General features: G+C 45.9%; 1 protein-coding gene across 3 annotated transcripts in view; it reads right to left on the bottom strand.

Annotated features, from left to right (window-relative positions):
- Trpc7 (transient receptor potential cation channel subfamily C member 7) overlaps positions 1-15,583 on the bottom strand; it is a 133,597-nt gene that overhangs the window by 77,553 nt on the left and 40,461 nt on the right. For all 3 annotated transcript variants that reach the window (XM_015995673.3, XM_042278569.2, XM_015995672.3), the window contains exon 3: positions 12,148-12,330. In XM_015995673.3, the coding sequence (XP_015851159.2) occupies positions 12,148-12,330 (183 nt within the window). The remainder of the gene's footprint in view (positions 1-12,147; positions 12,331-15,583) is intronic.

Raw genomic sequence — 15,583 nt, forward strand, 5'->3', positions numbered from 1 at the left:
ACTACTCTTGCAGAGAATCTGGGTTTGGGTTCAATTCCCAGCACCACATGGCAGCTCACTACTGTCTGGATCTGTCTGTCTAGTCCCGTGGGATCTGATACTCCATTCTGGCCTTTGAAGGCACCAGACACACATGTGGCACACAGACATGCATGGGGACAAAACACCCTTACACACAAACAAGTAAACAAACAGATAATTAAAAAAGATAAACATGTTTCTGCTTTAATTGAAAGTGACCCAGGGGAACTGGATGAGGAGGGTAGGGGAGGAACTAGTGAGAGGTGAGGTACTCTGCAGACCTCTGGGAAGTCAGTCTCCACAGGGACTCCCTGTCAGCCTCCTGGGCAGGAAGGCTTTGCTAACACCCTGGTGCCAGCACAGTGTGGCCGTGCAGTATGGTGTCGAAGGGTTCAGAGTAGAGAGCTTGGAACTGTCTGTGTGTGAGTTTGGGTGTCTGCATGGCTTTTCCCTAGCTCTATGACATTAGGTGACATGCTCCCTTCTCTGTTAGAAAACAGAGTGGCTTGTATGTGAAGAGGAGGGTGGCCTCTGTGGCACCTGTCAGAGGACTACTGTACTCCCTTCTTTCTGAGTGCCTCTTTCAAGTTCTGCTCTTTCTTCTGTCTTCTGCTCTGGTCTTGCCCCATTTGTGAGGGGCCCCAGGGCCTCCTTCAGCCTTGCCCAGTTTTACCAGCAACTCCTCCATGCTGGTAAAATGGCTTCCACTACTTCCCTCACCAGAATTACACTTTTGTTGGGGTGATTTATGAATCTGAGCAATTTATCCTATGATTGGTAGACCAGACTCTCACTGAAGTTTCTAGACTGACTTTGTACTTGACTTGTAAATTGATATTTTCTACCTCCAAAATTATTGCAACACACATTCTTTCCTGGACACAGTATTGTCCACAGACTCCACTCCCTCTATTTTGTCTCATAGCATCTATTCTGGTTTGTTTTTGTTGCTGTGACAAACCCCATGGCCAATAGCAAATTATGGAGGAAAGAGTTTCTTTCTTCTTACGAGTTCAGCTCATAGCTCATATTTGAGGGAAATTGGGCAGGGGCTTGAGCAGGACCTTGAAGCTGAAACCACAGAGGAATGCTGCTTGCTGGCTCTCTCCTGGACCCAGGTTAGCTTTCTTATATAGCCCAGGACCGTCTGCTTAGGGGATGGTCCCTTCTACAGCAAGCTGGCTCCCTATGTCAATAAGCTATCAAGGTAATGAATGCCCCATGCCTATAGGCCCATCTGAGCTGGAAATTCCTCGGCTTGAGACTTCCTTCTTAGGTGACTCTATGCTGTGCCAAATTAAAGCTGGAGTTACAGAGCCATCCAGCATGGGTGCTGGAGACTGGGCTTGGGTCCTCTGCAAGAAGAGTGAGTACTCTCAGCTGCTGAGTCATTTCTCCAGCCTCTTGTTAGGTATTTCTTCACAGCAATGAGAAATGTAATCAATACTGCTGTGAGATACAAGTATATTGTAAGTGTGAACAATAGAGAAAATGTATATAACAGTATGTTGGTCATCTGCTAGATGAGAAAGAGTACCTAAAAAATATAGAAAAACATTTCTATTCTAATAATGAATCAAATTATAAAATTATTTACTCTAAAGCTAAAAGTATGTTAATATATGTGTGCACACAGGAAAGAATTAGACTGAAAACAAATTAAAACAGCTGGTGTCTGAGGTATAGGATTGAATGTTATTGTCTTACTTTTAATTATCTTTCTTATTTTTATCATGTCATATAATAAATGAAATGAGTAATATAAAAACTCCTTTCTGGAGAGGCCGTCCTCACGGCCGCTCCTTGTTATAAAGTAGATGGTTCTTCAGCCCCTCCCCCCAGACAGCCATGTATCTCCCTGCTCCAGGCTTCTCTCCCTCTTCATGTCGCCTCCTGCTCCCCAGGCCCCTCCCTCCCCCAGACCATCTGCAAATCCATGTTTCCTGTGCTGGGGACAGCCTTTTCTTCCTTTCATTTCTGACTCCCCCTTTCAAAGCCAGACTCAGAAAGCTGCCTCTTTCTCCATGACACTTTCCCATACCATTTTTGTCTGAATTAGTCTCTTCTTGCTGTTTGATGAAAGTCTGGACTCAGATTCCTGTGTGTGGCCCTTTATCATATACAGGCTGGGTCCTCTTTATTGTCATATCATTCACAGACAGCTGAGCAGACCTCTTCTCCCTGTTTGTTCTACCTGCTAACACATATGAAAATGGGAGCAGCCAGAGAAATCACACAGGGTGCACCCAGTTAGATCCCATAGTAAATGGAATAAGAAGTATAAGAGGGTGATTTGTAAGACTTTATGTCTATAATTAGCATACTTATTACATAGGTTATTATTTTAAATATTCTAACAAGTACATAATAACTAGATACTAATTTTTGATTTCTTCAGATGCAATTTGGAGATCAAATAACTAATTTTTTTATTAAATGGAATTTTATGTTCAAATTACTTTTTAAAAGTACAGTAAGGCCATGAGGCACGAACTGGTTTCCAGGGACTGGGAGTTTGAGAGTTAAGGTGTATGATGCTCAATGTAGACCCTCGGCTGTGGTCTGCTCCTCCCTTGAAGCCTCAAGAGAACCCGTGAGTCTCTCCCACAGCTTTGAGGAATGCATTTCACCTTGAACTTGAGGTTCTGTTGTACTCATTGAAAAAAGTGACTGCATGAAAGCTCAGATGTGAACATTCACTCATTTATTCAGTGATAACAATATTTTTGAGGCTACTTGCCTGTGTCTGCCCCAAGTTAAGGATACAGTAGACTGTAACCACAGGATTTACATGTTGAGTGAAAAAGTAAATAAATAAATATGAAACATGATGTTCATCCACGAAGGATGGCACTGGGATGGAGAGTGGCTGTGTGGGAGGCACAGATGGTGATATCATGATGCCCTCTGAGTCAGGGGAGATCTGAAGGGACTTTGTTGTGGAGTGTAGAGGGTTTAAAGAAGAGGGACTGGCAATCAGGGAGGTCAGGAGGGAGTTCAGTGTGATATGCAAGTGAGGAAGGCAGGAACCAAGCCACGCAGTAGCCTGTGGGCCCTGGGGAATGGCTGGGTTTAAAGTTCTGTGGGGAAAGATGCTGCCACCCTGCCAGGATCCCCGACCAGGCAAGAGTGCCCATCCTTGGCTGCTGGAGTTTGGGTTGCTGAAGGCTCACTCAAAGAGAGATGCACTCTTTCAGAATCCCCACCACGGGAGCCACTTTGCTCGGAGATGCCTGGGAGGTAATGGACTCTCCTTGCAGGCAGTTTGCATCTAAGCACTGACAGAGCTGTGGGAAAGATGAGTGCTCCAGCCTTCCTGTCGGGCATCTCCAGTGCTCGTCACTCTCCTGGACTTCTTGGAAGCCATCACTCACTTCTCTACTCCCTCCGACTTCTGTAGGTTTCCCCTGACATCACCCTTTGACCAATTGTGAGCACATGAGCCCAGCCTCAGGCTCTGCTTTTCAGTGATGGTCACAGACTGAACTCCTAAAGAAAAAGGCAGTCAGGCTTGCTTGTATAGAGGTAGCAGATTGAAGCTTGGACATAACCTGATGTGATTACTGTGTGTGAGTTCATGTGTGTGTGTGCATGTATGTGTTTACATGTGTGTATGCATTTGTGTGTGTGTGTGTGTGTGTGTGTGTGTGTGTGTGTGTGTGTGTCTGTGTGTCTGTGTGTCTGTGTCTGTGTGTCTGTGTGTAAGGCAGAGAGAAGATGCATGAAGATCACTTAGAGGCTAATGCCATCCAGGCATGATGTCAACTGTGGCTCAGATTACATTAACTAATGCATCCATATTAAGCAAACTTTCTCATCTGAAATTCACTTGCAAAACTCCCCTTCCATAAAGAATATTTGCAAGTGTCTTTAGACAGATGAATGTTAAAAATGGTGCATTATGGGACATAATGGGAGGAATTTGTGAAAGATCAATTCCTCATTAAAAGTTTAAATTTATGAGAATTTAGAACCAAAAGTATGATCAAAATGTACATTTGGTCTTTAGCATTAAGTCTATTAGCGGTCCTTAGGGGAGACTGCTAAGATCTTTTTGATTTATGGGGTAAAAATGACAATTTGAAAATAGTTCTTTTTTTTTCTGCATGTTGTGATAATAAATGGTTTGCATGTATTCTTGGGGATGTTGAGGAGTTTATGTTCCTGTTGTAAATGCCCTTCAGATTCTTTCCTAATTGCTAGCACCTCAAATCAGAATGTAATCCTGATCAAGCTCAGCCTATCTCAACAAACACAGCACCCAGTGGATAGAACTGAACACATTAAAATTATGTGGCTCAGGGAACATGATAACCAAAGGAAAAAGTGCTTTGAAGAATTCTCCTTTTACACAGTTGTTTACATAGAGCAAACAGGTAAAAAACCACAGCTATGTTCTGCACTGGCTCTCACAGCCAGGACCAGGGATCCCACGGGATCCCTTCTGCAAATTAACAGTAGTATCTTTTCATCAGAGAAAATTTTGTCAGGCATTTTACAACCTGCCTGCAGAAGGGCAGAGGGGCTGACAGGCATTTCCACAGACTGTTTTTTTTTTTTCCTGAGCTGGGCAGGGTAGAATGTGGGGGTGCAGTAATAACTCCGATTACTGAGATGGGAGCATACCTGAGATGAGCTGTAAGCATTCAGTGATTTCTTTCATGATCTGAAACCCTCAGGCAAAGTCCCCACTGCTTCTCTCTGACTGCAGGACCCACTGGGACTCACCTGTGAAACTGCCAGGGTTTCCTGGATAGCAAGATGTTTCCCTAGATTTCCAAACCCAGAGGGACACAGTTGATAGTAGAGGTATTGGAGGTGTTGAGTCCATACTCTGGGACCAGCCTTGAACGTCATCTAGATTCTGATAGATGTGTTTTTAATCACAAGTACTAATTACAGATATTGGAGGAGCAGCAAGGTCTCTGCTTCCCACTGAACACTCTGTCTGTTCATCTGCTCAGCACATGATATGTAGGATGTATACTCTTTCCAGAGAGACCCCACCTTCTGTGAGTTCATGCTCCAAAATTGAGACTCTCTTGAGAGCTTTAAAAATACTAACTGATGCACTCCCCTTCAGGCTAGCTGCTCAGGAAACGGTAGGGATAGGCCTCTGTCACAAGGCTCCCAGGTGGCTCTGATAGGGAAGAGATGGATAAAGTCCTATCCTGGAGGCTCAGAATTAAGGGGTTTGTGTGGCCCAGAGTCTGGAAATGAGTCCAGAATTTTCCCACAGAGAGTGTTTTGGTCCCCTTTGTTTTCAGAGAGAGAGATTGGAAATAGTCAGATGCATTTTGGTTGGCACAGTTGAGGGGAAGTGATACTAGGTGGAGGTTAGGACTGCTACTCTTGACACTCCTCACAGCAAAAAATGATCTGGCCCCAAATGTTGTAAATAGGTACTGAACCGAGAGGTGCTCATCTAGTTGGAGGTGTAGTTCTGCATATAAACCAACATGATAAATACTGTCCACTGGTTAATTTATTATGTACATACCATTTGCCTAGATTACGTGTGCTAATAAAGATTGAAGATGGTTTCTTAGGTCTTATGTTCTCAGATATAGATGGGAAAACTGAGGCCCTAAGATGAAATTACACATATAAAGTCACATATCTAAAAAGCCAGGGTGTTGAGACGTCAACACAGGGAGGCAGGCTTCTGCCAGCACTTCGCTACGGCTGTTTTTAGGGGTTTTTCTAGGCAGAAAAGGGATCACAATTCACATTATTTATTCAGATTATTCCTTCTTTCATTAACATTTCCTGCTTAGGAAAGCCTTGAGTAAAGGACAGCACTTCTAAGCCAGGTGATGAATGGACACTGGTCACTTTGGTACCACGTGGTCAGGCTAGAGCCACAGTGAGGAAAGGAATCCCCAAAGAGGTTGATGATTGATGCTTTGGTACCAACGTGGTTTGGCAGTGAGCAGCGTCATGCAGCGCAGTTTGGGGTAGTGCCTGACTGGCCAGGCTGCTTGCTCTCACGTTCGCCCTGAGCATCTGCTAGAACAATGTGCTGCAGGGAAGCACAGTGGGACAATGTCTGCCCGAGCATGTGCCTGTCTGACTGGCCCCTCAGATGTCCTCAGGAAAGGCCTGGTGTCCCCAGGTCCCCTTTGTTCACTGGCCTTGCCTGTGCTTTGTGCAGACAGAGGAAATGAAAAGGGACTCAACAGAGGTCATTTACCCTCTCCCCAGTGTCCTGTCCATGGAGGATGCACAGGGGAGACAATGCCAGCTGCTTGGGACTGCTGCTGGGCCTCACCTTTTCCCCTTTTCCTTTGTATTTGTGAGGTTCTAGAAGGTTAGAACAGCACGTAATGTACCCGGGAAGCCCCCAGGCTAGCAAGTGAAGTAGTCTGTCTATATCCATATACCTGGGAAACAAGAAATGTGCAGTCATGCTCCTAACTACAGTGCTGTGCTGCTGTCCAGCAAGCGCTATTTCCTTCTAGCAGCTTTTCCAGTAGAAAAATGGACCCATTTATGCCATGTCTATAAAGTGAGCACAAAATGTTCATTTGGCTCAAATCTAGGTAGAAGGATGTGGGTGGAAATGCTTTCCACCTCCATCACCAAGTGAGTCTTTCCTGTAGCCAGATACTCTCCCCCTGGGCTATTCTCCCTCAGCATTCTCCGCTGAGGAGAGACTTCCATGGTGTTGAGTCCTGGACACATTTTTACAAGTTTCTGTTGCTGTGCTTGTAAGAAAATCTTGAAATGAGGGCAGCATCAGGGAAACAGAGTTATAGAGGTTGCTGGCGTGGTGTGTGTGTGTGTGCGATGGTTCATATGGATTGTCAACCCGACAGAGTGTAGAATCATCTAGAAAACAAACCTCTGCCTCTGTCTGCTGGGGAGTTCCTAGGGGGTTCACCCTCAATGTGTGCTGTACCATTCCACTGTCTGGGGTCCTGGACTGAATCAACACAAGCAAGCAAGCTGAGTCCACCAGCATTCTTTGTTTCCTGACTGGATACAGAGCGACCATCTGCGTCATGGCCCCGCTTCTTTGACTTCCCTGTAATGAACTGAACACTCATACTGTGAGCTCAAATCAACTCTTTCTTCCTTAAGTGTTCTTAAGAGACAGGGTTTCTCTTTTCTCTGGCTGTCCTGGAACTCCCTCTGTATATCAGGTTGGCCTCAAACTCACAGAGATCTACCTGACTCTGCCTCCCAAGTGCTGAGGTTAAAGGCATGTGCCGCCACCGCCTGGCTTAAATTGCTTTTGTTAGGTGTTTTGTCCCAAGGTGAGAAAGTAACTAACACAGATAATTGGTACTAGGAGTGGGGTTGTTGCTGTATCAAAGATGATCATGTGGTGTGTAGGCCTCAAAGGTTTTCAGGATTAATGTGTGTGTGTGTGTGTGTGTGTGTGTAACTTAGAGTTAGAAAAGCCCTAAAAAGCTATAAGAAGAGCTTAATGGACCATTCTGTGGGAGTTTAGAAGGACAGAATGAACAGGGGTTACCCAGTTAATGAGCTTTCATAGGGTAATAAGGACTCCATCAGGAAAGGTTATAAAAGCCATTTTTTTTTTCCTGGCAAAGTACTCGGCTATATTCTGCCTGTGATCTGATAGCTCTAATGAAGCTCAATTCAGAATTATGGGCTACATTGTTTGTCAGAAGAAATCTCAAGACATGAGTTTGTAGGCTAGGCAAGGGCCACTTTTGACCACTTTTATTCAAGTCTGTGGTTGAGAGAGAGTGCGCAGTAAATGCAGCAAAAATATCTGAAGAGGGTGGGAACTGGAAGGGAAAAGAGAGAGGGGTAGCTGTGATTAGTGAAGACAGCCTCCCGGCTCTGCACTGGGACAATAGGAAAGGTACCCCGAGGGGAAGACTTGTTCATCTTGAGAAAAATCCAAGTTCATTTGAGAGGAGAAAAGCCTAAACTAAAAGTGTCCCTGAGTTTCCTGCTAAAAAACAAGTACCTAGGGACATGTCCCAAGATCCTGGCATCTCCAACATCCTGGGGTCTCTATTGCAAACTGGGCTTGGTTTTCACAGCTTCATGCAAATGCCTGGCCCAGCAGCCTTTGGGAACCACTGCACAAGCCTCCATGACCCTCCTCTTCTTGCATCTTTTATACTTGTAGAACCAGTATACCACATGCATGATGTTGCCAAATTCTGTTGTCAGCTTTGGAAGTCATCTGGCTGCCTTGAACCACAATTGTATCAGCCTTTGTGTAGTGACCCTGGGTAAACATTTCCCTGGGGAAGGCAGACATCACCCAATTAAGTTCACAGCCCATGAAGCAATAAAGAGGAGGAAGAGGAGTGAATCTGTGTTCTCCATTAGACAAGTTGTGTGCATCACTAGGGGCAGGTTCTGGGTCTCTGTGACAGTCACCACATGCCAAATACTGGGTTTGCTTTATGGATAAAGCTTGGGCTCAGATGAGCTGAAACTGAGATCTAGGGTAGTTGGATCTTTTTAGAGGGTGTGCCTAGAAATGTCTTAAGTTTATTTAGAGTCAGTAGATTGTGGAAGAGGAAGGTCTTTGAGAAGGATATCTGCAACAGAGATAGACAGCAAGCTGGCTTATTTAGTTGGCTTATGGCCCAAGAAGATGATGAAGCATTTTGAGCAGCTACAAGCCAAAGTTAGGGGTTGTTTTGGAGTAGCTGTAGGGTACAGGCGTAGTCACTTTAGAGCTTTGGTGTGAGGCAACATGAGGGATAGGCTCTTATCTGATTACTAATAAGGTGAAGTTGCTCTCTGAGGTAGGTAGCAGATAGGTTCTCAAGTGAGCCCTTAACATATTCCCTTGGCTGTAAGCTGCTGCAATGAGCGTATTAACACTACCCCCTCTGTACCTGCAGGTGGCTGAGGTCAGGACATAGTTGAGGTGTACACATTTTATTCCACCTGTGTCTCATCAGAGCTTGTGATCTCATTATTCTGCTTTTAGTGATGAGAGAAGTCAGCACACAGCATCTAAGTGTCTGCTCAAGGACTCCATTAACAAATGGTCAGACCTAGAACTGACCTCACTGGGCACACTCCTAGCCACATCTCCAACACTGTCTCCTAGGTGTTACATTTCCCAGCCTGAGTCACCCTCTTTTGTTTTGAGACAGGGTCTCATTGTGCAACCCTGGCTGTCCTGGGACTCCCTCTGTAGACCAGGCTGGCCTCAAACTCACAGAGATCCACCTGCCTCTGCTTCCCAAGTTCTAGGACTATAAGTGTGTACCACCATGCTTGAAATTATACTCCTAAAGCAGAAGTCATGGAGGGTAGTTGCAGCTTCATAAGACATTTGGTCGCTCCAAGAGGAATTTTATACTAGATGATGTTCTTACTATGGGACCATTTTTAGCATTCTTGGTGGAGATATCACAGGACTAGTTAGAGAATGTCTCAGGAGACAGTAGGACATCTAGAGGCTTCAGAGGTAGTCATCACTGAATGGTAATGGTGCTTCCCCTTTGACTATAGGGGACTGCATCATTTCCAGAGTAGATTTGCAAAAACTCTATGAAGAAAAAGCTCCTGCACCCACTTTTGCAGATAGAACATGAAATCACTTCAGAGACTTGGCTGAGACCACAAGGCTATAGTACGGGAGTCAGGCTCGACATCTGTCTCGACACTAGCTCAGGATTGTCCTCTTTACCGGGGCTCCCTTGTCTTCATCTAATGGCGATGAACACTGGGCTGGATGTTAGGGCTGAGTCCTGCAAAGAGGCAACTGTTCAGATGAGAGGCGCCACCTCTGTATGACGAGGCACAGTGGCCCCACGCCACTCATGTGCAAGTGTTTTCTAGACAAAGGCTGAGCCTGTGTTCACCTTCCTCAGACTGGTAAAATGGACAATTTTTTTCACTGTGAGACAGAGAGCTCTGGGGTCTTGTGAGGCGTGCTGTCTTTTCTGTGAGAGAAGTTACACATATTAAGGGCTCTGTGGTGTCTTGAAGCAAAGGCCTCTGTCTGATTGTGCATAACTCAAGGTATCTAAATGCATTTGAACATAAAATCGTTTTCTCTGTGTCTCTTTTTAATGGTCACACCTGATTAGATGCCTGTAAAAATACCAAGAATAACTAGTCTGACTTGATCTCTGTACTAATGGGCTAATCTGATAGCACATGGGCAGGGCTCTAGGCTCTATATTCTGTGTGTGTGTGTGTGTGTGTGTGTGTGTGTGTGTGTGTGTGTGTGTCTGTCTGTCTGTCTGTCTGTTTGCCTGCCTGCCTGCCTGCCTGCCTATCATCTATCCATCTATCCATCTCAGGTACAAAAGGCAATGTACTTGTACACTGGCCTTGATATTTGTCATTTGCAACTCAAATGCCCAGGGTAGGACTGTATTAATAAAAGTATGCCCAATTTCCTAAGTTAAAACTGGAAGTCCATTATATGATTCATAAGGCTTTCTAATATTAGGCATTTTCATTAGTAATTCACAATAGAACAAATGTCAAGAAAAACTACAGGGCTGTCTGCCTTTGCATGATGGCATGCATGGTCTGAGAGAATCTGCCCATTGGAGGTCTTTGAAATCAGCAAGGTTAGCATTCCACACAGGTCCTTTATCATCTCCCCACCTATGGAGGCAGCAGATACTTGACATTCATGGTAGATATTTCCAGAGACCTTTATGATTCCCTTAACTGGAAAATTCCATTAGGGCAAATAATTTCCCTCATGGAACCTTTTGATTCTGACCCCGACCATCATGACCATGGGGAGCTTGGTTTCCTATCTATCTCCTTCTGTCAGATCATCTCTACCTTTAGCTGTCAATGAGAGGGATGGGGCTGGGAGGAAGTGGCCAGATATCCAGGCTTGTTAGGTGACTCTACCCTCAATTACAGTTTTGCTAGAGGACATGAATTTATATTTCGGGGGGAAAAGGGCATTGTCTATAAGGTAGGCACGGTTGTGATTACTTATAATAGTCAAATTCTGTGACTATAAACTGCAGACTCCCAGTGTCTCCTATTTCCTGGCTATTTCAAACCCCATCATCCTGCCCTGTGGAGGGCAGGAAGCTACTCTGGCTGACGAAGAGAGGGGTGCTTGGAAGCTTGGAGGAACTTCAAGCTCTTCTTCCCCAATGTCACACAGCCCCACAGCAGGGCTTGTTTGAAGCCAAGGCTGTGGGAAGTCTCCGCAGTTCCAGAATGAGCCTTGTGTGCTTTGGTTAAAAACAAAGCAAAATGAAAACCCGGTAAGCTCCGGGGTTCGGTTACAAATGCATTCCATAAGCTAAGAAAATAGATTTGAACTTGAAGTTTGACTTCCCCCAGCACTTGGCAAAACTCTGCTTTGTTTTTAGGGCTCAAAGCCTTAAAGAAATACATTTTCCTCAGGATTTATGATTATTATTGAAGTAAAAGAGCAGAAAATCTTATGAAACATGGAAGCCCCCTAGATGAGTCTCACGGGTTTATGTCCCTTGTTGATGGCTGGTTTGTGCCCTCTGCCTGTCCCCATTTGGATAATCAAGGAAGAGGAGAAATGCCCAGAACCCAAACTGGGGCATCAAAATAGCATTTAGTTAATTTGAGACAGGGTCTTTCAGTGTGGCTCTGGCTAGGGACATGAGGGGTACCGAGCAACAACGGCCATTGAAGACACCTTGGGGTGTATTGACGAAGAGATGAGCTTTCCCTGGGGCACTTATTTGAGTTCTGTATTAAGAACTTTTATGGGACTCTGGAGTGAACTGCCTCTAAGCCTCTGAGGTCCATGGATCTCACCTCCTTTCCCTCCAAGCTGCTTTCTATATGACTATTCCTAGGTGCAGAGAGAAAGCTCAGTTGTGACATGCTTCTCAGCACAGTCTGGGATTGGCTTGCTAGCCTGTGGGAGCTCTCCTGTGAATGGGTTCTGACAGCAGTTTGGAGACTGATTTCTGCTCTCCAGGCTCAAGGCCTGCGCATGGGCTGATTGTGTGTCCTCTCTGTTGGGGGATGGGAGCCCAGGTAGAAGGGGTGGTGAGATCTGAGCACTTCTGCAAAACTGGCAGTTCCCCATCTAGGCAGAATTTGGGTGTCATCACAGTCACTTTGTGGGAACATGAATATGCATGAGCATGAAGCTAGGCCAGCGGCCCTGCAAAGCCAGGCAAGAAGGCCAGGAAAGGCGAGGAAGCTTACCTTCTTGACTTCGTATTTAATGGCGAGTTTGATCCGGCTCAGACTTGGACGGTGGTGGTCGGACCAGACTTGGAAGTTCACATCCCCATTTAAAATCGCTTCCACCTCTTCTGTGTCTCGGCACAGGTCCAGCACGCCCACCACAAAATCCTTGCATTGCATAGATAGCTTCCTGTAATCGTTCTGACAGAATAAAGAGAAATCAGGGTGGTCACACTGAGCCCCACAGGGTGGCTTGTGCAGTATTGCACCAAGGCTCAGCATTGGCCACCAACAGTGAACCTGTGGAGGGCCTTGGAGCGGAGGCCTGTGCTGGATCCAGAATGCAAGGCTCTCAACTGGGCTTGTCTTCTCTAAGCTAGCATTTGCCGAGTTTGTGATTCACAGGCCACTTGTATCTGTTACCTCAGGTGCATGCGGAAGTCCCAGATTCCCAGATTCCTCCCTACTCACTGAGCCAGAATTCCCAGGGATTGGACCCAGGAATCTGTCTTGTGAGTTTGCCCTAAGTGATCTGTGCATCTGCCACTTCCCTCCCCACCCCCACCCCCACTTTGCTCTTTCAATGCAACAGGTCCTTGTGCCCAAGGCTGAGTCAATGCTAAGACTAGGGAAATGTCACTCTTGTATGCGCAGGTGACTGTCTCACAAGGGTTTTTTGGAAAGCCATGGCTGGGAGGCTAAACTGGAAAACATAATGTACACAGGTGTGCTTTTTCATGTTCTGGAAAACTGGCTTATAAATTTAAAAATGAACTGTAATTCACATCTAACATGATGCTTCTCCCCCCACCCCAACACATTTGTCTAGCAAAGTATGGCTCCTATGCCCCTTGCCTGTTGAATAAATACTCCTAGGTCTTGACGTTTCGCCAGCATTTCTCCTGGCTTAATGAATTGCTCCTGGATCTCTCCTTCCCCAGGCCTGTCTTTCTGAATGTCTTGGGGAGGTGTACTTCCTTTCCTAGTGACACTCCACCTTGTCTTTCTTCCTAAGGGATAGGTCAAATTCTAGACAATGCTCCAAAATACTGGGAAAAAAGATATTCCATGTCACTTGCCCACCACCTTCCCCCCAATATCTTCCCCCGGGGCTTCCTTTTAGATTTCTTAGTTGAAATCTCACTCATGTCAAATGTTGCTATGTTAATCACTGTCAACAACCCGCAGACTCACAACCCGCAGTTGGCAAATAGGACAGCTTTGCCCTCCCGAAGCCTGGACCCCTCAGCAAATAGGCAGTCGCCTGGCAGAGGAGCAGTGCAGCATTTTCCTGAGTTAATGATTTTCACTCGTCCCTGGATCCTGCATCAGAATGTCACTTTGCATTAGACAAAAAGCTCAGCGAGTGCTTGTTTGCCGGGGAAAGGGAAAGGATCAAGAAAATGTTCTCAGACAAGAATGGCCGTGCTCCATTTTATTCATAATTTAGGTAGAAAAAGGGAGTTTCAGAAACTCAGTGGAGACATGGCTGCCACAGAGCTTGGGCAGATTGGAGTGCAGGGTCTGTGGAAAGTGCTGGAGGTTTGGGCATCCAGCACCAGGCTGAGCCCCAGAAAGCTGCATTCTGTCTTTCTTTATCCCTAGAATTCACCCACTCATCATTCATTCATTCATTCATTCATTCATTCATTCATTCATTCATTCATTCATCCATTCATCCATTTATCCATTCATTCATTCTCAACAATCTACTGCATACCAGGTAGTGAAGTTACTAGTGAGAAATATAACTATTGCTTCTGAGTACTGTGGGGGTGAAGGAATCTGGGGATCTACCTTCAGTTCCAAAGGAGAGCAGTGGATGACAAATGGAACATGCATGGAGCCTACCCTGGCCCAAATCATTCAAAGGTCATGTTCCTGGATGCTGAGGTTTCCCAATGCCAATAGGCAACACAGAGGAATCACCTCAGCCATCACAGAATGTGTGTGAGTGGGGGGGGTACCCACCTTTTCCCCCAGGGTACTCTTGAGGAGTGAGGGATAAGAGATTTAGATAGAACTACAGAGGGGAGGGAAACAGATAGAAACACAGGATAGCCTCGGGAGGGCCTGGATCCTTATCCACTGGCCCCTTCTGTCTCTTCTACAGGGCTTTTAAAAGGAATGCCAAGGGGTGGTGCAAAAGACCTCCCCCAGCACAGTCAAGTGTAGACTCTTCCAAACACCTGGTACCCACATAGGCAGTCAGTCCATCCCCTTATGCAGCCGTACTGGGCAAAGCAAGCTCAGATCTCACTAGGAAGCCTCTGTGGGCTCCCACAACCGAACCCTGTAATGGAAGGACTATCATCATTTCCAGCTGAAAGTCAAGGAAGCTGAGACCATGAGAACACATGTCTGCTCTGTGCAGTCCTGCCTTCTCTCCCTTGGGTCACAGACGACCGTGTTTGCTGTCTGTCAGAAGAGACGCTCTCCATGCTCACAGCAGCACACAGACTGTCTCACGTGCCTCTGCACTCATGAAGTCTGTTCCTTTCTTACCTTGGACCAGTCCCCTCTGCTCCCTCCTAAGCTGGCTCCTCCATCATAGCTGCTCAAGGACACTCCGCAGCCTCCTCTCCCATGCACTGCCAGCTTTCCCGCCTCCTACCGGCTCAGCAGACACACATGCCGTTATTTCTATGTCTTAAAAATAAATCCCTCCTGACTTCCACTACTGCTCCAATTTCCCGTATTGTTTGACAGCAAAGCTCTGAACAGAGTTGTCTCCATCCATTGTCTCTAGTTGTCCTCTTGTCTGTCTTCTTGTCTCACTTAATAACGTGTTCACAGCATGGGCTCTACAGTGGCTGTTCTGACCAGTAGCCGGCTCCCAGTTTTCCTCGCTCTGACCTGGTGACAGCGTTGACATGGCTGCCTGCCTCCACCTCCTCCACACACGCTTTCACTTCATTTCTAGCCTGCCTTACTTCCATATGTTGTTTATTCTCAAATAACAACTTTCTGCATCCTGTGTTGATTTATTTTCATTATGCCTTATTTTAGAATGTCTTAAAGAAGTGTCCAGTCCTAGGCCATCTCCTTTACCTAGTGTCATGGCTCTCAGTACTTTGACCTCTCCACCACGATGACCTGTGAGCCATAACAAACCCGCTCTCTACTAAGTTTCTGTGTTGTATTTTACCACTGCAATAGGATGTGAAATGAAGACAGTGTCCCTTGGTGCCTTGGGACAGATGGCATTCTTTTCAGTCTTGTCAAAGACTCTGCTGTCCATAAAGGTGAGTTATCCAGATGTGGACCTTGCTGGAATCTTAGTGAGTTGCTGTGTAGGCCTGGACCTGTTTTGCTTCATCTCCTCTTAGAGAACACTCGAGTCTGCTCTTTAGGAAAGTGATGAGGAGGGGGTTTGTACCTTGTGGGGACTGGTGGATGCTGGTGAGCTGTCCTGACACTCATGCTTTGGATGATTGCTTGCAGCTGGACCATG

The sequence above is a fragment of the Peromyscus maniculatus genome, chromosome 5 (genome assembly GCF_049852395.1).
Source record: "Peromyscus maniculatus bairdii isolate BWxNUB_F1_BW_parent chromosome 5, HU_Pman_BW_mat_3.1, whole genome shotgun sequence".
In the NCBI taxonomy this organism is placed as follows: Eukaryota; Metazoa; Chordata; class Mammalia; order Rodentia; family Cricetidae; genus Peromyscus; species Peromyscus maniculatus.